This window comes from Schistocerca gregaria, chromosome 1 (genome assembly GCF_023897955.1).
Source record: "Schistocerca gregaria isolate iqSchGreg1 chromosome 1, iqSchGreg1.2, whole genome shotgun sequence".
NCBI lineage: Eukaryota > Metazoa > Arthropoda > Insecta > Orthoptera > Acrididae > Schistocerca > Schistocerca gregaria.
Window position 1 is genome coordinate 276,719,819 of NC_064920.1, and position 24,015 is coordinate 276,743,833.

General features: G+C 43.4%; 1 protein-coding gene across 1 annotated transcript in view; it reads left to right on the top strand.

Annotated features, from left to right (window-relative positions):
* Positions 1–24,015, top strand: part of LOC126340649 (potassium channel subfamily T member 2) — a 1,715,804-nt gene that overhangs the window by 1,129,949 nt on the left and 561,840 nt on the right. Inside the window, exon 4 of the mRNA XM_050001706.1 lies at positions 1,254–1,333. Within this exon, the coding sequence (XP_049857663.1) occupies positions 1,254–1,333 (80 nt within the window). The remainder of the gene's footprint in view (positions 1–1,253; positions 1,334–24,015) is intronic.

Sequence of the window (24,015 nt, forward strand, 5' to 3'; positions counted from 1 at the left end):
TAATGTAGTATAAAGCACTCCGTATTAAGGCCACAAGTGGCCCGTTGGGATCATCCGACCGCCGTATCATCCTCAGCTGAGGATGCGGATTGGACAGGTGTGTGGTCAGCACACTGCTCTCCCTGTCGTTACTATGGTTTTCTTTGACCGGAGCCGCTACTATTCGGTCGTGTAGCTCCTCAATTGGCATCAAAAAGCTGAGTGCACCCCGAAAAATGGCAACAGCGCATGGCGGCCTGGATACACCTATACAGCCAGACACACTCTGAGTTTCGCAACTGCCACAAGATGTCTCTCCATATAATAATGAAAAATACTAACAATTATATTATACACTCATCATTTCCACGACAATATACACTCTTTTCTTGTACATTCCTCGGTTTATACGACGACAGGCGCGAATAACTTAGAATATATGATTTTCTCCCAATAAATCGATTTGTTTACAAATGGTACAAGATATCTAACTAAATCCATCTGAATACTACCACACCTACACTCCATAAGTAACCACACGACGTATGGCAGAGATCGCATGGTGGACCAGAATTATTCGTACGCCAACCCTGTTTTCGTCTTCATTCGTGTCTGCCGCATGAGAAGAAATATTTTCAGTATCTCTCCGTACACTTCCTAGTTTCCGTAATTTGGCCTGCGTCGTCGATTGGACGTACAGAAGTTGGAGGAAGTAGTAATTTCTTAAGTCATGTTAGCACGAGAGATATTGGCGCCTGAAGAGTAAGTCTCTTCGCGTCTCTTCTTTCTTGCAGCGCCTTCCACTTCAGTTCGTAGAGTATTTTTTGTGCCGCATCCGCGCTGACTTAACAAAACTATTACTTAGCGCGCAGCTCTTCTGATTATTGATGCAACACCCAAGAACTCGTCGTCAGAGACTGTTGCAGGCGGGTGCCTTCAAGGATAAATGATACTCTCTTAGGACTCTTCCTATCTGGTATCTGCTATCATGTCTCCTAGACTTACCAAAGGAACATCATTCCTTCTCTGGACACACAGTCTACTGGAACGAGCTGATATTCACTGAACAGACTTTGAAGGACTCCTGGAGAGGAAAAAATGTTAAAATATTGCACCAAACATTTTTTCAGTTAACTGGAGGTATTGTGTTACCTCCTCGAGACTGGTACTTCGTTAACGCTTTCTTTGGCACCGTCTATAAAAAACGTTGTATTAAGTCACAGCATCATTAAAATACGAAAACCGCAACTAACAATTAACCTTCTTTTTTGCAGAGTCCGTGTGGAGTATTACGTCAACGAGAACACGTTCAAGGAGCGCCTGCAGCTATACTTCATCAAGAATCAACGGTCGAGTGAGTAGCACTGTTCACGTCATTTAATGTTAGTGGAGACATTAGAGTAGATGAATTACACTGGATGAAATCTCAGTAAAAATTAAGCGGAAACAGTGATTTTGTGTTGAGATTCTTCAAGGATATTCCCGATAGATGACAAAGAAAGAGTGACGAGCTGAGGTTTTTGATGCTGTAGAAAGGTCTGGTATGAAGAACTCCGATTATTTTAATCAGTCAGCACAATGGTGTGCAAAATTTAAGGGCGAAACTAACTTTCGATTGGTGTGTCAGGTCCAAGCAACATAGCATACTGCTACATTATAGTGCAGAAGCCTCTCGCAAAAAAATGCAAAATCAGACAAACAGTAATTAGGCTTTTATTCAAAGAAAATGTTGTTGTTGTTGTTGTTGTTGTTATGGTATTCAGTCCTGAGACTGGTTTGATGCAGCTTTCCATGCTACTCTATCCTGTACAAGCTTCTTCATCTCCCAGTACCTATTGAAACCTACATCCTTCTGAATCTGCTTAGCGTATTCATCTCTTGGTCTCCCTCCACGATTTGTACCCTCCACGCTGCCCTCCAATACTAAAGTGATGATACATTGATGCCTCAAAACGTCCTACCAACCGATCCATTCTCCTAGTGAAGTTGTGACACAAACTCCACTTCTTCCCGATTCTATTCAATACCTCCTCCACAGTCTTGTGATCTACACATATAATCTTCAGCATTCGTTTGTAGCACCACATTTCGAAAGCTTCTATTCTCTTCTTGTCCAAACTATTTATCGTCCATCTTTCACTCCCATACATGGCTACATTCCATACAAATACTTTCAGGAACGACTTCCTGACTCTTAAATCTATACTCGATGTTAACAAATTTCTCTTCTTCAGAAACGCTTTCCTTGCCATTGCCAGTCTCCATTTTATATTCTCTCTACTTCGACCATCATCAGTTATTTTGCTCTCCAAATAGCAAAACTCCTTTACTGCTTTAAGTGTCTCTTTTCCTAATCTAATTCCCTCAGCATCACCCAATTTAATTCGACTATATCCCATTATCCTCGTTTTGGTTTTGATGATGATGTGTTTCAAGACACTGTCCATTCCGTTCAACTGCTCTTCCAAGTCCTTTGCTGTCTCTGTCAGAATTACAATGTCATCGGCGAACCTCAAAGTTTTTATTTCTTCTCCATGGATTTTAATACCTATTCCGAATTTTTCTTTTGTTTCCTTCACTGCTTGCTCAATATACAGATTGAATAACATCGGGGAGAGACTACAACCCTGTCTCACTCCCTTCCCAACCACTGCTTTCCTTTCATGCCCCCAACTCTTATAATTGCCATTTGGTTTCCATACAAATTGTAAATAGCCTTTTGCTCCCTGTATTTTACCCCGGCCACCTTCAGAATTTGAAATAGAATATTCCAGTCAACATTGTCAAAAGCTTTCTCTAAGTCTACAAGTGCTAGAAACGTAGGTTTGCCTTTCTTTAATCTATTTTCTAAGAAAAGTCGTAGGGTCAGTAGTGCCTCACGAGTTCCAATATTTCTACTGAATCCAAACTGATGTTCCCCAAGGTCTACTTCCACCAGTTTTTCCATTCGTCTGTAAAGAATTCGCGTCAGTATTTTGCAGCCGTGACTTATTAAACTGATAGTTCAGTAGTTTTCACATCTGTCAACACCTCCTTTCTTTCGGATTGGAATTATTATATTCTTCTTGAAGTCTGAGGGTATTTCAAAGAAAGTAATTACACCGAAATCACCTCGATGCACGCTGGTCTCCTTGACGCTACAATCGGCGATACTGGTTCTCAATAGGGTGTGTGATCACCACGGATGGCGACGCATCCTCTGCAACGAGCTCCCATGCTGGTAAGGAGTTCTCGTGGTAGGGCGCTACATTCCTGCACCAGTGCGATAGACAGCTGTTGGATGCGTGGGCACGTGCTACAGTACGTCTCCCAACCTCATCCTATACGTACTAGATGGGATTTACGGCGGGCGAGCGGGGAAGTCACTCCATTCGCCGATTATCTTCTTGTTCCAAAACGGCCTCCACGTGCGCTGTCCGATGCTGCAGTACATTGTTGTCCATAAAAATGAAGTCAGGGCCGAATGAACCCCATAAAAAAGCGCACACGGGGAACAGAACAGTGTCATACATCATAATACTGGACCACCGAAACTACCGCGTTAGACAACCTACCGCGTGTCTTACGTGTTCCCACTTCTCGCCATACGAGAGTACGGCCAGCATTGTCGGACATGAGTTCAGCGTAATTATTGCCTTGGATAAAAGAGTCATTTATGTTCGTCTCATTGCGTATTTCCTTCAGTTACCTTCCGTACTATAGTGTTGCAGTTCTTTCTATGTATGCTCCATGTTTCGCCGAACTATATTACTTGGCAGTGACACATCACTCGGAAGCTACTTTCGTTCTCAAGTTTTGCACATCTGTATAGATAACTTCCGAGTAGCATACACGAATCAACGCATTTTTTTTTGTTTTGTCTTTGTAAGTAGGCTGTTTAGGTTTTTTTGTTGGTAACGCCACATAGCCCTCTGTATGAAAAATCGCTGACTGTGCTGTGTGCAGTCAGTGGCTGGTTGGCATTGTTGTAATACTCGCCATTGTAGCATAGTGTTGGGTAGCTGGATGTTAACAGCGTGTAGCGTTGCGCAATTGGAGATGAGCCGCCAGCAGTGGTGGATGTGGGGAGAGAGATGGCGGAGTTTTGAAACTTGTAGGACTGGATGTCATGAACTGCTATATATATTATGACTTTTGATGATATTAAGGTAAATACATTGTTTGTTCTCTATTAAAATCTTTCATTTGCTAACTATCCCTATCAGTAGTTAGTGCCTTCCGTAGTTTGAATCTTTTATTTAGCTGGCAGTAGTGGCGCTCGCTGTATTGCAGTAGTTCGAGTAAAGTAGATTTTTGTGAGGTAAGTGATTCATGAGAGGTATAGGTTATTGTTGGTCAGGGCCATTCTTTCGTAGGGATTTTTGAAAGTCAGATTGAGTTGCGCTAAAAAATATTGTGTGGCCAGTTTCAGCACAGTCTTGTATAATTTTTCTAAGGGGACGTTTCATATCTTATAATCTGTCAAAGAAAACAATATCTACAAATTTATGAAAAGGCATTCGATTGGGTACATAGGAATTATCAGAAGTTAGAGGAAGACGTATTTTCAGATGTAAAATGTTAAGAACTTATATATCTGCGAACATGAATGGGCTTGGATCCAAGAATACAGCGAATGAAAGAATAAGACGTGTGGAATTCAAAACGTGTCTACTGTGAGATAAAAACCATTGTATTCGAAAATGCTGATCTGAGAAATCAGATTTTGCTCCTGCATAACATTCAGTACTGCATTGCTCCGACCGCTGCATTTGTGATATTCTGTGATCCTTCCCGGTGTACTGTCCACAAGATGGTCGAGATTTTGCTTTTGAGGCCTGCTCCATGTTTCTACTGCCATCCTCCGAATCGATGAGTAAGTTAGGAGTGTTCCTGAGACGACGCACTACCTAACCCACTCGTTACAGTCATGCTCAGCAGGGCCCATGTCAGAATATACCGCAGACATTCCTACCTCCTGGAGTAAGATAATCAAGACGTCCGTATGTTATCACTTCCCTGGACGTGCCTATAACTGTAAATGAACTCCGCGATCAGGTCAAGACGACCGCGTAGGGCCATTTGGCCGTGGCGTCATCCAATGCCGTATGGCGTCATTGGGAAGCGGTACTGAGGATCGTGCAGTCAGCACACCCCTCTCCCTCCCGTACCTTGGAGCCGTTACTTCTCATTCGAGCAGCTCCTTAACTGGCATCGTGACCTACCTTTAAGAGGGAAGAATCTGTTGCAGTACCGGGTATTGAACCCGGGTCCTTTGCATGGCAGTCAGATGCACTGACTACTCGGCTACGGCAGCGGACCCTACGAGTGCCTACGAGCCATAATTCCTATGTAGCGGCCATCAGGTACAGTTTTTAACCAAAGGTTGCCATGCAAGGCAGATTTTCGAAGGAAGATTAGCGCGTAATGGTCCGTCGACATTGAGGTCATTAGGGGCGGAGCACGAGCGCAGATTGTTTTTGAAGGATGGGGAAGGAAATTGGCTGTGCTCTTTCAAAGGAACTACTCCTGTCATAGTGACAAATAAATAAAAACACCTACAGGCGTCCATTGATTTTATTTTATTTTGTCGCTACCAGTTTCAACGCTTCAGTGCGTCACCTTCAGGCCGTTTTTGATGCGATTCAGGTTGATATGATCCCCATGCTTAACACATCAGTTGCCAGCATTACTGTATATGCAGATCATGTGTCAGCACTCCAACCATCAACTGCCAACTAGTTGGCAGTTGATGGTCGGAGTGCTGAAACATGATCTGCTGGCAACTGATGTGTTGTGCATGGGGATATTATCAACCCGTATCGCATCAAAAACAGCCTGAAGATGATGCACTGAAGCGTTGAAACTGGTAGCGACAAAATAAAATAAAATCACAGGGACGGTTGTAGGTGGTTTTATGTATTTTTCATGATGGTAAATGGTCGTCGTCGCAGAGGCCTCCTCCTAAAAGTAAGGACATACAAAAACTCCTATCATATATCTGGAGTGATTTAAGGAAATCATAGAAAACCTAAACCTGGATGGCCGGACGTGGATTTGGACTGTCGTCCTCCCGAATGCAAGTGCGATGACCTAAAAAATGCGCTCGGTGCAGATGGATGTTTTGTGCTTCTTAGTAGCTATTAAATGTTCGAATGCTTTCTGTGGATTACGCCATTACGGTAGACAAATTACTGAGCTGACAAACCTTTTTTACAGTAAAGTGGCTTGGAATGACTCTCCAGGGCCTGTTGACAGACTGAAGTACAAAAATTGTATTGTTGTGTTTACATTTGGGGGCGCTTTGTGCTAAACTCCACTGAGCCTGCAAGCCTTCTCTCTCTCACTCTCTCTCTCTCTCTCTCTCTCTCTCTCTCTCTCTCTCTCTCTCTCTCTATCTCTGTCTCTTTCTCTCTCTCTCTCTCTCTCTCTCTCTCTCTCTCTCTCTCTCTCTCTCTCTCTCTCTCTCACACACACACACACACACACACACACACACACAATGCAAATCATAGCGTGGTATAAAAGATTTTTTGAGCAGTTCATAATTAAACACAGAAGAACAGAACAAAAAAAGGCAATTAATAGAGGAGAAATTCAAGTGTGTATTTTACCACGCACTTAATTTCATGTGTATGAGGTCTGACAAAACTAATGCCAGACTGCTCTCATTACTAAGGACCTGTTTGTTGTGGCATGCCCTTAACCAAATATTTTAAGTGAGACAAAGGAAATTCTCATGCAGTCCAAATTTGTTTTCGGTGTGTAATGATCTAAACATTCATGGTGGTGTCTGATTGTACTATATCGTGTCTCCCTACCACTTTCACGCAACGACGCTCTGAGCGTGTTTTTTAGGGAACTAGTTTGAACCTGGGACCTGTTGCTGGTAAGGAGACGCCAGACCACACATGACATGTAGAATTCAGAAGAGTTCAGTGAGACTAGCGATGATATAACCAAATACTAAATGATCTCAGCGTCAGCTCCACTGCACTCCCTGTAAAAAGAATCTTAATACTAACTAAATTTAGTGGAAAGGGTTCAAGGCTTTCCTATTTTTAGTTAGCTGGTAAAATAACGTCGAAAAAGCAGTAAAGTTTACCATTGGAAATTTATTCTAATCACAAAACATCGTTTATAAATTGCACTATTGATAAAAGGAAATGTTTTAATACAGGATGGTAAAAACCAACAGCGTTCAACAAAAATGTGAACGAATATTCCCTAAATGGGTTTCCAAGTTCTACAAGCGATCGAAGGATGACCTATGCCATATCACATCTATAATCTAGGTTTAAGTTTCACAAAAGAGAAAACTATCAAAATGGTCTACAGTGACCCTCAATTATCATTAATTACTTATCTAACTTGTCGTAGATTACAGTGGCTGATGTGGCTTCTCAATAACTATATAAAAGAAAAATCATCGCGTTTCAGATCTGTTCTTCAAGTGGCAAATGTGAACACCATGAGTTTTAATTAACGATCGACACTAGAATTACGCAAAAAAGGGGTGTAACAGATGAGTCTTCTGCAGTTCTGAGTGAAGCCTTATGCGCTCAAAAATGCGGCATCGCGTGCGTTCATTACCTTGTCGGTGTCAAGGCAGCATCAGGGCGGCAGCGGCCGGCGCAGCAGCCATCCAGCTCGCCGTCTCGGAACCAACTCCTCTAACTTCTCCTTACTACAATTTACCGAAGTTAGTTTAAAAAAACTATCTGGCTATGTTTTCATCTGACCAATCAGGGTCTCAATGTTAACCTTAAGCTCCGCCTACAAAAATTCTGTCTATTCAATGAGAAACGTTATACTTTTCGTGGTGGGGCAATGTTTTTAAAGTTTGCAACGTAACAGAGACGCTAAAAAGTCTCACGCTAAAACCTGCAGCTGGTGTGGTCCTTTTAGCGTTATCGTGAGATCTATACTGTTCTTCTGGAGGGCTTTATCTTTTAACATGGGCTGGAGGATTGTCCTAATGTAACAGACACGCGAAAACGCTCACGCTAAAACTTGCGGGTGGTAGTGGCCCTTTTTGTGTTATCGTAAGATCTATACTGCTTTTCTGGAGGGCTCTAGCTTTTAACATGGGCTGGGGGTTGTCCTTGACATACCTGAGACGCGAAACAGCCGCACGCTAAAACGTGCGGGTTGTATAGTTGTACAGGTAGGCTCGCGGCGTGGGTGCCCAGCCCCTACCTTATCTAGCTTAACACGGTTCTGCTCTCGGCTTCTGTCCTCGTTTCTCCCCTCGGAACTGCGTCTGCCTCACGGTGGACAGGTACGACATGCATTTAGGCATTCTTGTGTTAGTCTGTGGTATTCCATTTGCTCACTCGTTGCTCGTATTACTTTGGTTAATTTAATGTCACGATTTATTCGGATCTATGTGACATACTACTGGATTTGCTTATCATGTCAGGGTTTTCATGTAAGGTTTTGGATTTGCCTGACACCTTACAATGACCCTTGCTGCGTGTGGAACATTCGACCTCAAGCTCCTTTCTTTGCATCTCTGGAAGACTATTCGAAGCGTCATCCAGTTTCACTCTTTCATCAGCCAGCGTTGTGGCTTGTTGACCGGATCCACTGTCTCAATTGCGCGTAAATGGACATGTTCTGTCACTCCACTCGGAGTAAACTACTTTTCAAGTTTCTGGTGTTTCACGGTGATGTTCTTGCGTCCGAGTCTGTCTTTGGGCACTGTTATGTACTCTATAAAGATTTGATAGGTGACTTTAGAAGATGTGTTTGGCAAACGTTTTCATCTCGTGAGTGATCTTGCAAGGTAGCAACCGATGTAGCCCCTCCACAATGAGTGCAAGCCCCATCACTCTCTCACCTTACATTTTTAATACACAGCTAAGCACTTTGGAAATGGTTTAGCGGATTCATTCTGAATCTTTTTTAATTATCTTGACACCGACGAAAGCAAACGGGGCAAGCGGCGATTAAATGTCGCATTTCATGCAAATAGAAAATTTTATAGCAGATAAAAATATTCAGTTAGCTTCGGTTTCTGTGAGCGAGCCACAACGCACCCTGCGCGGTGAAATGAGGGAACGGCCGAGTCGGGGCGGCTTATAGCGGCCTCCACCGTGCGGACCGAGAGAAAGCCAGCGGGCACGCCGCCCCCCGAAGGGTGGCAGGCTTTGTATACGACGGGAGTGGGATGGCGCTCTCGTCTCGCACCATAAAACTCAAAGCTGCGATTTCTCCACTACGTGGAAAGGTGGTCCAGACTCCGTTTTTTACTACCAAGGCGCCGTATTAATACAAAAGACGGGTCTGGCGCCACTATGGGCCATGTCGCCGAGGTGCGCTCCTTAAAATGGCCTCACACCCCTGCTCTTGGCGCGGAATTCTGCAGAAACACTCCTATGGTTCCTTTATCCTCGAGAACGTTTCAACTCAGAACGACTCACAGAAGCCAGCCATTGGCTGAAATTGTGCTACAAGGGGCGATGATTCTAGCGCACGCAATGTTTGAGGGAAGGTAGGGGATTGGCGGAAATTTTGTTGCAAGAAGATTATCGGGTAGCCGCTGGTGCAGAGTAGGTGAAACTGACGCTATGCTCGATCTGAGAAAAGGCGATTCGTGTTCTGAGTGCTTTAGCGAGCAGTCGTATTACTCTGTATTATCCGCTACGGAGCATAGACACAGTGGTTTTACTTTTCCGGTGGGTAGGATACGATCGCGCATCGTCGCAGTTGCAGTTGGATCATCTACATAGCAACCCATCGAGCAATGCAGGCAGACGACGACAACACCGGGAACAATTATAATTATTGTTGGTAAGTATAAGCAGCGCCGTCGCACTTTGATCGGCCTCGTGTTTCCCGGTAGCACCTTGCTCCATCTTGCTAGAGCTGTAGAGATCGCGACATTAGATTATCAGATCGCACCTTTCGTGATTGCCACATTGCTTTATTTATTCTGGTAGACTTGTGATAGGATACACATAGAATTCTGAGCACTACATCAGGACAGGGAGAGTGCCCTACGCCAAACGCTATTTCCATGTTTTCTGTGTAGATTTTAACTGTTCTCTTCTTACCACTTACGGAATAACAATGTAATTAATTTTTCTCTGGTAAAGTGAGTAAATTCAATAATTATTTTGGTACTCACATCTCATCTCTCCAGAATATCCGTTCCTTGATTCCCACCAATAATTAATTTTGGAGGGTTATAAAAGAAATTAATGCTTTATTTAGTCTTATATGAGAAAACTGGTGACACTGAAATTAGTTGTACAGCAGGGTGAACATAACAATGTCAGGTAGAGTGTTGTGCATTTAAATATGCTCGTCTCGTGGGTTAGTTCTTTGAATTTTGAGTTCAGATTGTAATCACTTGCATAGTAAATTGTAACTGTCTTGTGACGACTCGGTGGCCAGTTGACAATCTAGTGCACTACATCCCAGCTGTCAGACTTTGGAGCTCGAATTATTGGTGTTATTTACCACATCAGCTGACTCTCTCGGTATTTTTTGTGTCATTTTGAGTTGAATCTAAACTGTGCATTCATTTGGGAAGTATTTCTGTCGCGTTTGCTGATCAAAAATTTTGATAGAAGTGCAAGAACACTGAAAGTTATGCTCGTAGTTGAAAAGGAACAGTTTCGGATAAGTAGTACTGCTTCAGTCCCTAAACGATTTGTTCAGCTTGTCTCAAGAGGTAACAATGTCTTTCGTAGATGAAACTGTTACGGCGCACCTTTTCTTCAGCCGCAATAGAGTGGTCGAGGTAGCAAGCTCCACCCCGCAGTCAGACGAATGCGGGGTAAGTATTATTATGGGGAAGTCCGTCATTTATGAGTGACGTAACATATTCTTGTTATTTCCTGTCTTATCTGTGGATTGTGAGGTCCCATTTTAACGAGTGCGGTGTTGCTCACCTTCGATGAGAAACTGCTCCATTGATCGGCCTAGCAGAAATAATTTGAACGCTTAACATCGACTCGAATCTTTACGAATGATTGGTATGGCAATGCAGAACTTTTAGTTCCCAGGAGTCGGTAGGAACTGGAGAAAACACATTGATAGGATAAAGTCTTCCGACAACTGACGACCAAGAACTAATGTATCATGAAAAAGTGCGAATATTAAAGCACTTCGCATACAGTGACACTGAAAACAACCAAAAATAGCACTTTCTTTTAATCTGATATTACAAACGTGCCATAAACAATATTAAAGCCGCAGAGCACAAATTACAAACGAAGCATGAAAATGAGTCTTTCATTACCGCATTTTATAATGTCAGGTCTGCTAAATGGATATTAAACTTCAAAGGCCCTGAATAATTACCAGCAAGCGTGGCAGTGGACCCCAGAGGGTGTGGTTCCTGCTTTGTTCCCTTTGACGTTAAGCTAATCGGTAAATCAATGAGACTCATAAATACCACACATGCAACAAATGCACGATCCGTTACATCCATTAAAAAGTGAAGTCGGTTTCGCTGCAACAAAATCTTCTTGTTAACGTTCATGTTTATCTTTGCATTTGTTTCCATTTTACTACTATTATACGGCATATCTCCGTGCCGACGATAGAAGCCCATGGATGTAGAATAAGACACTGTAAATACAGAGATATTGAATACAAAGTTTTGTATATTTTTGACAATATTTTTATGACACAATCATAGCCTGTTTCGGCCCATAATAACCATCTTCATACAGTATGGGTGGCATTTGGTGAACACGAGTTCGTGCGCTGTCAACGCAATGAGCTTTCCATAAGTCTTTTGCCAAAACGTTTTGAACGTTTGGGTTGAAAGCATTGCACTAGGTCCGCAGTTAAGATAGATGTCTTAGGTCTGGTGCTGGGATGCTTTGTGACGACTCATAGTGTTTTAGACACTGCACACACATTCGTGAGGATCATGATTCCGAATTCTATTCAGGGACACAGGCAAACATTTCTCGGAGTCTCCCTAGATCCCATAAGGCAAATACCGAGACAGTTTCCTTGAGGTGAACACGTCTGATTACCTTATTAATCGTTTTTTAATTTACGATTCTTCTCCGTCTGTAATGATCTAGTCCTAGATGGGACTCTAAATACTAACCTTCCTTCCTCAAGTTCTTTCTACCGATGTCACTGCACGCTACCTCGGTTCTACAATCACTCTTCCCTGTATCGCTGGTTGCGTAGCGCCCCTAAGTCTTTTTAACGCCGCATAGAAAAATTTTAATTCCTACTCTCTATAAAGAGATATAATGAGCCTACACCCTGTCTTACATGCATAGCACGTTGTTTTCACTGTAATACTTCCGTCTCATTAGCCGTTGCGTGATTCTAGGCAGATAAGCATCTCACGAACACTCTCCTTCTAATAAGCTCGCTAAGTCAATTTAACAAAAGTGTTCCACGGTTGAATTTATTAGCTTTACATTCTCCCTCTTACAGTATAATCTCCAAAACATCTGTTAATACTTAAAGGCTTATTAATACAGAATGTTATAAGAACCCTCTCCGTAAACATTTTCTTAGATACTTTTGTTTTGAGTTTCAAGGCGAAAACATTAACACAGAAAGGCATATGCCGTCCGCCTGCTGTTTTTATTAGGGACGTGCAAGCGACGTCATTGCATTAACTTGCAGTAACTACAATAGCATATTGACCTAGCAACTTTACACAACGTCTGTCTGTTAGACCAGTCAGTTATGAGCGGGCAGCTTTAAGTATCACACATACGACCGTAGTGTCTCACGGTTGTAGTGCCACAGATCGCAGCATCTACAAATCGCGTGTTCAAGTGTTCTCCTGAATGTTTTGCAGACGAGAATAGTTCGTGAAAAATTTGCCCTGAAGAAAACACCGTCGCGTGGACGCCTGCTGCGAATCGATTCAAATGAAAACGCGGACACTTCTGTTCTGTTAGAACGACTAACGAGACTTGATGTTATCAGTACGAACCTACAACAAGACGACAAAATGCATAAATCCAAACGAATGGTCAACACTTTGACAACGTAACCGACGCTCAACCCAATGTGACGAGCGAGCTGAACAGTACCCTAATAAGCGGAGCTTTCCTCACAACTCCACACTTTTTTTAACCACCCAATCCTGAATACTTTCATAGTACTAGACAAGGTGTTGTTTTACACATTGCAAATAATCAATAAAAATTACCCATCTTGCATCTAGGAAAAGCTCTTCAGTAAACGAAACTGATTTTGCAATTATTCGTACAGTCCTTCCTGCTTTCACGTTCCTGGTTCAAATGGTTCAAATGGCTCTGAGCACTATGGGACTCAACTGCTGTGGTCATTAGTCCCCTAGAACTTAGAACTACTTAAACCTAACTAACCTGAGGACATCACACACATCCATGCCCGAGGCAGGATTCGAACCTGCGACCGTAGCAGTCGCACGGCTCCGGACTGCGCGCCTAGAACCACGAGACCACCGCGGCCGGCACGTTCCTGGTGCGAAATATTGGATACACATGTCATTTACAGTAACACATCACCGCAAAATATAATTTGGATTCGCTATAAAACGACTCGAACGTGGCTGAGAAATTCGTTTTCCTACTATCCTGTAGACAGTACAGCATGTACTGACCTACGAAAAAAGTTTCAATTATCTTAACACCAAGTCTGATCAGGTCAACAAATCTGCAACGGCCGTTTTTTGGTCCTGTCTTCTGACTGGTTTGATGCGGCCCGATACGAATTCCTCTCCTGTGTACCCTCTTCAACTCAGAGTAGCACTTGCAATCTACGTCCTCAATTATTTGATGGATACAGTCCAATCTCTGTCTTTCTCTACAGTTTTGCCCTCTACAGCTCTCTTTAGTATCATGGAAGACATTCCCTCATGTCTTAACAGATGTCCTATCATCCTGTCCCTTCACCTCATCAGTGTTTTCCACATACTCCTTTCCTCTCCGATTCTGCGTAGAACCTCCTCATTCCTTACCTTATCAGTCCACCTAATTTTCAACATTCATATGTAGCACCACATCTCAAATGCTTCGATTCTCCTCTATTCCGGTTTTCCCACAGTCCATATTTCACTACCATACGATGCTGTACTCCATACGAACATTCTCAGAAATTTCTTCCTCGAATTAAGACCGATGTTTGATACTAGTAGACTTCTCTTGGCCAGTAATGCCTTTTTTGACATAGCTACTCTGCTTTAGATGTCCTCCTTGCTCCGTCCGTCATTGGTTACTTTACTGCTTAGGTAGCAGAATTCCGTAACTTCACCTACTTCATGACCATCAGTCCTGTTGTTAAGTCCCATGCCCGAGGGAGGACTCGAACCTCCGTCGGGACCAGCCGCACAGTCCAGGATGCTAAATGTCGTGTCATTGAATCAAAGAGAGCCCGAATATGCTGCTTTGGAATATTCTGACATGCGGTTTGTAGGCGCTTCCATAAATCATCGACTGTTGCTGCAGGAGAATCTGAACGAAAAAGTTGCCGTCTGGCCATATCCCAGATATCTTCTTTGGACGACATGTCAGTGGAACAGGCAGCTCAGAGAAGCAGTGTTATCCGTCGTTCTTGTAATAAGGCTTCCACATTCCTCGCCACATGCAACAGCGCGTTGTCCTGCTGGAATATACCATGTCGAAAGAGCTGCGGGGAGGGGGGGGGGGGGGGGGGTGGGCAGCGCCTCGGGCTGTAAAACCTCACGGATGTAGCGGTAGCTTTTCAGATTTCCTTCATTTCCTTCAAGGCGTATGAGGCAAGAGCACACTTTACAGGCATTTGTCCGCTATGCCACTCAACAATATAGTCTGCCCCACTGCGTTCGTAATGGCGGCGTCAAGCGTGTATGCGGCCACCACTGTTCGACAAGTTGAAGCGAGACTCATCCGAAAACACTGCATTTTGCCACTCAGTAAGGGCGTTCACGTGAGCATTGCAGTTTGTAACATTGGTGGGCTCCCCCTGGGCTCTGATCAATAGAAGCCGACAAAATGGCATGCGTGCCACGAGTCTAGCCCGCAGAAGACGGCCTCGAACGATCGATGCAGACAGACCCGTTGAAGTCCACGATCATAGCACAAACGTTGTGGACTAAGCTGATAAGATGACGGTCGTCTAGAGCTGTGGTCGCACTTTGTCGTCTAGTGCTCTTTCAGAGCTGTGTACGGCCTTCTTCTCTCCAGTGTTTCCACATACGCCTCACTGTTGAAACAGCTTGCCCTGTGGGGGCCGATACGTCATGCAATGAATGACCCACCTCTCGAATACCAATAACGGTACGTTATTCCATCCTGTGATGCCAGCGAGGCATACTGGCACTTGGTTACACGTTTACACTTAGTATGACGTCTCCGCACTGATTGGCGCTGCGTGACGCTGGCCTATTCGATCATACATAAGAAGGCGCTGCTCGGTCTCCGTCCACCCCATCTTTCTGCCATTTAAATCTCTTATTACGGTCCCACTGGTCAACTAGTAATCTATTGCGTATTGCAGACCATTGCTGAGTTTTTTTACATTATTTCAACAATAGTGTAGTGTAGTAGATTTAATCCGCTCTGATAAACCTTTCTTGTATACTGTGAGCATCATAGACCCTGTTAGGTTTCCCTGGGTGTATCTGACGTTGTGTACTGTATGTTAAGCCGGGGACCTAGAAACGACGGCGACGCCCTCAGTGGTTCACAACCTCACAACAGGCCACAGCAGTCCGCCCACCTCACCGACGTCCCACACCGAACCCAGGGCTACTGTGGGGTTCGGCCCCCAGTGGAGTCTCCCCCGGGAACGTCTCATACCTGACGAGTGTAACCCCAATGCTTGCGTGACAGAGTAATTATCGTGTACGCGTACGTGGAGACAGTGTCTGGGCAGCAGTTGTCGACATAGTGTAACTGAGGCGGAATAAGGGGAACGAGCCCGCATTCGCCGAGGCAGATGGAAACCCCCTTAAAAACCAGCCAAAGGCTGGCCGGCACACCGGACCTCTATATTAATCCACCGTGCGTATTCGTGCTGGGAACCGGCAAACCTTCCCGCTCGGGAAGCAGTGCGTTAGACCGCGCGGCTAGCCGGGTGGGCTCATCTGACCTTACTTTCGTTTCTGTGGAAAATTATCCAGTCTATTATAGTATACAGGGGGCTGTAGTCGAGATTCATCGGGGAACTCTCATACGTGAAGCTACTGTGTGTCTTCATATCTTGCTTATTATTCGACAAGTAATACAATGTCAATAGTCTTTCTACCTGTTCACTAGCATATACGTTAGCAGCCATGCGTTCCTCACGTATATCGGTAAACATCGTTCACATCAGTTACAAGTTACATTAGCTGCCTCCGTGTGCACCAGTTAGATCAGTACGGCTCCAACATAATACACTGATCCATCGAAATGTGTTACAAGAGGCATGAAGGGACAATTTACCAATGGGCTGGCAGAGCTTTGAAGGAACAGTTATCATACAACACTGATAAAATGAGGATAGGTCCGATAAATTCCATTCACTGGCGGTTGTACTTTGTGTTTGGTTAGGAATATAGGAGCGCAGACGAAAAGTACAATTTTTTTGTCTGTAGCATATCTTATTGTGTACTTACTGGTAAAACAAGGAAGGCTACTGCTTTGACGATAATGCGGATGCGTTTGAGTGTCGTGTGTATAGTGCGCCACTGCAGGCGACATGTGGGAACATACGGCGACTGCTCTCAAAGGTGAATCACGAAGAGCGCTCTATTGACGTTGCTGAGAGAAACGTCAGCGCAGGTGCACGCATTACAAGTTTCATACGGCCGTGGGGCGCTGGACCTAATGAAGACGGAAGAGTGCGCTCTATATTTAAAACCACTCTCAGCAGAAATGCTGCTCGCAGAGTCTACGGGCTGCGCAGTAACTACGTCTGGTTTACAAGCCACCACTTTTCTCGTGTATGGTCCTGTAAGATCTTACCACAAATTTCTACCTCCAAGTCTCTTTCAAATTCTGTTTCTAATACTGGATCCCCTATCTCTTGTAAATCGACTCCTGTTTCTTCTTCTATCACATCAGACAAATCTTCCCCCTCATAGAGCCTTTCAGTGTATTGTTTCCACCTATCCACTCTCTCCTTTGCATTTAACAGTGGAATTCCCATTACACTCTTAATGTTACCATCGTTGCTTTTAATGTCACCGTAGGTTGTTTTGACTTTACTGTATGCTGAGTCTGTCCTTCCGACAATGATTTCTTTTCCAATGTCTTCACATTATTCCTGCAGTCATTTCGTCTTATCTTCCCTGCAGTTCCTGTTTATTTCATTCCTCAACGACTTGTATTTCTGTATTCCTGAGTTTCCTGGAACAGTTTTGTACTTCCCCCTTTCATCAATCAACTGAAGTATTTTTTCTGTTACCCATGGTTTCTTCGCAGTTACCTTCTTTGTACCTATGTTTTCCTTCCCAATTTCTGTGATGGCTTTTTTTAGAGATGCCCATTCCTCTTCAAATGTACTGCCTACTGAGCTATTCCTTGTTTCTGTATCTATAGTCTTAGAGAAATTAAATCTAACCTCATCATTCCTTAGTACTTCCGTATCCCACTACTTTGCTTATTTATTCTTCCTGACTAATGCCTTAAACTGCTGTTGTACGCCACTGAAAAGTGCTGTTATACGCCACTAAGAAGAGTACATCGTTACTAATTTTAGAAATTCGTAAATGTTGGGACATCATGTTGGGCAAAAAAGTTATGTATGTGTAATACGTTGAACTATACTCAGGTATGTGTATATTAAAACTTGCGTAAAGCATTGTTTCCAAGTCTTTATCGTTTATGATAAAACAGAAATGTTTTCGTGGCTTGGGATATCGAACACGCCATATTATCTTCCTTACATGATCAAGAGGCAATGTAGTTCTTCCGATTACACATCTGAGGATCACAAAATGACGTTCGCAACATCTTTACCCTCGTTGTAGTTTTCTCCCATTTTCCGTGAACACGACTATAACTCGAATGAAAATGCGTTCTGCTAAAGCTGCCGCATACACGAGAAACCAGAAGTGGTGTTCGCCTATTCATTTTAGCTCTAATCCTTATCAAGGAACCCGTTGCCAGTAGTACACAGGGTCATCTTTGTGGCTTCAGAGCATACACACATAAGACAAAGAAACTGGTACACCTACACAATATCGTTTAGGACCACCGGGGCATCCCAGATATGCTCTATAATGTTCATGTCTGGAGAATTTGGTGACCATCGGAATTGTTTAAACAGAGAAGAGTATTCCCGGAGCCATTCTGTAGCAATTCTGGACGCGTCGGGTGTCGCATTGTCCTGCTGGAATTGTCCAAGTCCTTCGGAATGCAGAAGGACTTGAATTGATGCAGATGATGTTTACGTACCTGTTACCTCTCAGAGTCGGGTCCACATGTATCAGGGGTCCCGTATCACTCGAACTGCACGCGCTCCACACTATTACAGAGCCTCCACCAGATTGAACAGTCCCCGACATTCAGGGTCCATGGATTCATGAGGTTGTGTCTATACCCGCAAACGTCCATCCACGTGATACAATTTCAAACGACACTCGTCCGACTAGGCAACACGTTTGCAGTCATCAACAGTCCAATGTTGGTGTTGACGGGCCCAGACGAGGCGTAAAGCTTTGTGTCGTGCAGACATCAAGGGTACATGAGTGAGTCATCGGCTCCGAAAGGCCATATCCATGATATTTTATTGAACGGTTCACACGCTGACAATTGTTGATGGCCCGGCATTGAAATCCGCAGCAATTTGTGGAAGGGTTGCACTTCTGTCACCCTGAGCGGTTATCTCTAGTCGTTGCCGGCATCGTTCTTGCATGAACTTTTTTCGGACGCAGTGATGTCGGAGATTTGATGTTTTACCTGATTCCTGATATTCACGGTACATTCGTGAAATGGTCTCACGGGGAAGTCCCCACTTCATCGCTACCTCGGAGATGCTGAGTCTCGTGCGCCGACTATAACACCGCGATAAACTAACTTAAATCTCGATTATCTACCATTGTAGCAGCAGTAACCGATCTAACAACTGCACCAGACACTTATTGTGTTAAATAGGAGTTGCCGACCGCAGCGCCGTATTCTGCCTGTTGACATATCTCTGTATTTGAATACGCATGGCTATACCAGTTTCTTTGGCGCTTCAGTGAAGCTTTTAACTCGTTATCAAACGCAGCTGCCAATCAGCCTGGAGTCGACCAGCCAGCCTGCTTCGGTTTGTGGCTCCTCTCGTCATGCCTAAATACATTACCGTTGTCTCTTTTGTTATAAACAGTTACCCCGTTTTGTTACTAACAATACATTAATAGTTCCCTGTTTTGTTATTAACAATGCAATTCAGACTTTGCTTTAGTCATAAATATAACATTTCGACGATCATAAGGAAATGCATAATGACTTGGAAAAAATTTCAACTTGGTGCAATGAATGAAAACTGTATTTAAAGGCGGATAAACGCAAGATAATGCTTATAAGAAAATGGAAATAACCATATAGTGTCTGATTAAAAGATTAGTGGTGAACAACTTGAGCACATCACATCGTAGAAGGACGAGTATTTAGGAGTAATACTAAGAAGCAGTATCAAATGGGATGATTATATAACATCAATAATAGGGTAGCCGAGTGGAAGTCAGATTCTTTAGATGATTCTAGGTACACTCAATGTATATATAAGAGCAACCACAGAAAAGTCGTTAGAGCGACCACCAATTACATTGTTCCACCGTTTGGAGGCCTTGTCACATAGGAATGACAATAATAAAGTAAGGGACGCGTTGCTAATATCGTAACATGATGCTGTACCCCATGCAACGAGTATGTTTGGGAAATTTGAATGAATGTGCTTTAAAGAAAGATATCGTCTCGTAAAAGCCTGGTGGATAAAGTTAGAAACGAAAGTTGTAAGCGAAAATTGATCTGATATCTCTTACAGTAGAACACGCGTACCGGCACTGTTGTTGTTAATATGGTAATGTAGATAACTTACAAAGGTGTTAGTAGGGACCAAAACAACAAAAAGTGTCTGGTAAACATGGGCTCTAAAATACATATCTTAAGAGCTATGAGCGCTTATTCATCTGGGATACAGTGAAACACATCTCTTCTACTGCTAGCTCTTGGTTTGCATAGATGAGGCAGTATGGACCAAAACAAGTTCGTTAAATACGGCCTCCAAAGTACATACCTTAAGGGCTACGGGCACTTATTCAGTAGAAGAAGTAGCGAAGACGAACAGGTACTGAAAGCTCTTAAGGTATGCACTTCAGACCCCATATCTACTGGAGATTTTTTTCTTGTTCTGCTCCATAATACCACCTTTGAAAGCTATCAGCGCTACACTCTCAACAACAACAATAACAAGAACAGTACCGATACACTTTTTTCCATTGTTAGCGGTATCAGTACGAGTTTCGCTTATAACTTTCGACTTATTCATTTCCGGACAAGCGTCGCTTATCTCAAAATTATAGATATACCCTTCTCCATGATCCCTGAAAGTTAGTAAAGTCATCACCGAAGCGCCCCGTAATACGAGGCCGTGCTGAAAATTAATTCCTTTGAATTTTTTGTGTGAAAACAAATTTTATTAACATTCTGTATCTATACTCTTCGTTTCTACATATTTGCAACCCTCTGCCGCTAGAGGGTTCTGAGTTGTTGCCTGTAGCTTGACGGTGTTTACCGTAACCATGTCGGTGCATGAGAAACAGCACGCTGTAATCGAGTTTTGAATTCGAAGAGTTCATCCACACATGGAAAGCTCTCTGCTTTATCATGACAGTGCCACACCACACACGAACGTTGTGACATCTGCAACAACCCAACGCCAGCTGTTGACTGATACTAGCCACCCTTGGCTCCATCCGATTTTCATCTGTTTACAAATTAAAAAAAAAAAAACCCTTAGAAGACCTCACTTTGATAGTGATGATGCGATGCAAGTAGAGATGAGGTTATAGTTTTGTCAAGACCAAACACTCTACAGTATCAACAAACTGGTCTCTTGTTGGGAGAAATGTGTTCGTCGCAAGGGTGAGTACGTAGAGAAATAAAGATGTACGTGAAAAATTAAAGATGTTGAATGTCAACAGCGTTTTTTTTTTAAAAAAAAAATAATATACAAGTCTACGAACACCTGCTGAAAACCAGGGCCTCCGGATTTTGTATGTGAAAACTCTTAAAGCTTTCTAAATCCCTCCGAATTTTATGTGTGAAAACTCTTAAAGCTTTTTAAATGAAGAGTTTTCACATAAAAAATTCGGAGGCAGTTCTGTTCAGCAGATCCTCGTATATTTGTAGATTTGACCGAATGTCATTGTGTTAGACATGGACTAGGTATCAAGGAGATATAAATACATATTACTGAGCATAGACTTGCTGAAAATTATTTTTATTTGGAGTAATTTACGTTGTTTGGCCTGGAGTCGCCGCGTAGTAAAAGACAACGATGAATGTCCGTTTTTCCGCTTCGGATTTTGGTGACAGTTTTAACTGTGCTGTTGTTGTGTGCATCTGGCAAACTAAGAAAGTAAAGATAAAAACATACACAATGAGCCGATTGTTTTCTGTTTTGGTAAATAACTCTTCAATTGTTCAGTCCAAGAAACTTGCTCAACCTAGATTTATCGGCTACAGATACATTTCACACTCCAGATCCACTTGCAAAAGAATCTGCGAACAAACAACAATCTGCCTCTAGCTCCGTCTCCCTTTAAAATTAAGAGTCTACTCACCTTATTCCTTTCGCTACACAGGACGATAACATTTTATACACTGAGTTTTACGTATCGTAGCACAACGATAAAAGTTGCTACAATTTTTTTCCATTAGTTTGCGGCGTTCCCCTGCATTTCTCCATATTCGCTGCACGCAGCCGGCTGCTGCTCTGTCCCGACGCCCCTTCCCGTATCCCCTGGCGACTAACCAGCTTTCTCCTGATTGGACAAAGCTCGCTCACACACACGGACACGCTCGTACGGTCTGGAATAGAGTGGAGCACCGGACTCTGCTGTCCCGCCAGCGCAGCTTTCATTTAACGCCGCTATTACGGGCAGTAGCCGGATTTTTACGCGCGAGCTGATGTTGGGACAATGCCAGCGGCACGCAAACAGTGGGCACCTGGTCGCCAGACAACTCCCCGAAGTGCAGTTCGCCAGTTAACACGCAAAAACAAAAGTGCAGTCGCGTCCGGTTCTTCTCCCCTGTGCCAGGCCATTCGCACGGCAGAATTTTACAGAGTTTAGTTCAAATGGCTGTTTTTAACGTTTGGTCACAGTTGTACTCACAAGTACGTCGTTAGCCGGTTTCCACGTCGTCGGTACCTGTGGAAGTTAATGATCTACTGTCTTAGTTAGCTAAATTGCATCATCCAGGAAAAGCCCAAATCAAGAGAAGTAAATGGTAACTGTACACTAACTGATTCACATATTGCAAATTTCGTAACTTTTTCTGCATTTACGTAATAGGATGATTCAGCTACGTTGATCAGCTCAGAGCTTTCTTCAAACGATTATAAAGATCGAAATTCTATTTTCGCCTAAATTAATTATGAAAATTTCGTCACTAAATGACGTATAGTTTCTCTCATAGCTATATTTATTACAGAGATATTAGTGTCAACTTCGGTTTGTCAAATGGAATTACACTAATTTCTTCAGTCAATATCGAAGTTACAAAAAATATGAATTCAATGCCGTTTCACTCTTTAAAATTAGGTACTAGATTCGGAGGAATAATCATAGCTTGAACTTAGGATTTATTTGTTTGGAATACGAAACATATTTCTGTCTTAAGTGGAATTTCTTCATGTTGACACATCTAAGACAATCTTCACTGCGCAACAGATTTACAGGTAGCTTTCTTAGAGACGCTGTAATTGTCTCCCATTGCGACGTAGGTGTTTGAAATGTGGCTCAGTATGCCTGAAGCCTTCCTATGTAACGGCACGAAAGCATGGCGTCCTGCGACTTCACCTTCGGGCTCACGGACGCTTCAAACGGAAAGTTATTCGCGAAAAAAAAAAAAAAAAAAACAAGGCCACAGCTCAGAACCTCGGGTGTGGGGTAAGGTGAGTTAATGGTGTCACACTGCCACCAAATATCACCACAGTTCTGCTCAACGCCACCGAGGACGTGTCTCCCGATGGGAAACTCGTCACACACCGTCTTATCCACATTCCACCCCTTTTCTTGACGTCTCTGCGATTGAGATCAGAACTGCGATGAACAGCGTTAAATCTTGCAGTTTTATTGTGGGTGGCCTCGTAAAACATTTCAGACACACAGTTGCACAGAATCAATACGAAACTGCCTCATGAGGCGGCATAAAAGACCCCTTTGTTTGGAGCGCTGATCCCCACACATCACACGGTCGAAAACGACAGTTTTCAGTGTGATGAGCAGCAGGATCACATTCTTCACAGTTTTTGACACTGCCGACACGCCTGGACATTTCAACCCTTGTCGAATGACACGTTGGGGATACATCTCCTATGAACGTGGTAACACCCATTTGGAGTACAGCGCGACTGCACGTTTTGCTCTCGTGCACTGAATCTAGCAACGTTTCCACTCCTCGGAGCCTGCACAAATAGATACATCCATCATGATGCTTAATATACAACTTGGACTTGTCTGAGAAGACGGTGTGGTTCTGTTCGTATCCTCAGTGTTTTCGTTGGAGTGTGCCAGTGTCGGTGCACATCTCTCTCTCTTGCCTTGTGAAGTAAAGTCACAACCAGGATTGTCATGCTGACAGTCCACAGAGTTGAAAATTTCACTGCAGTGTACAAGTGAACACTTGTGTTATTGCAAAAGAGGCCACTCAAGGTACATGATGAAGCTGTATGGCCCTGCATGGCTGAGCAAACAGTGTGTCTGTCCACTCAGGCATCATTCATTTGGGGCTTTTGAAATCGTGAATGGCGGCGACTGTCATGCTGCAGAGCCCATCGACTCCATATTTGCATGACTGTAGTGGAGTCCCGAAAACGTGAGCAGCAATATTGTAAAACCGTGCCGTGAACCGCAGTCTCGACAGACCATGATCATTTCGGTGTCGAATTTACACAAGT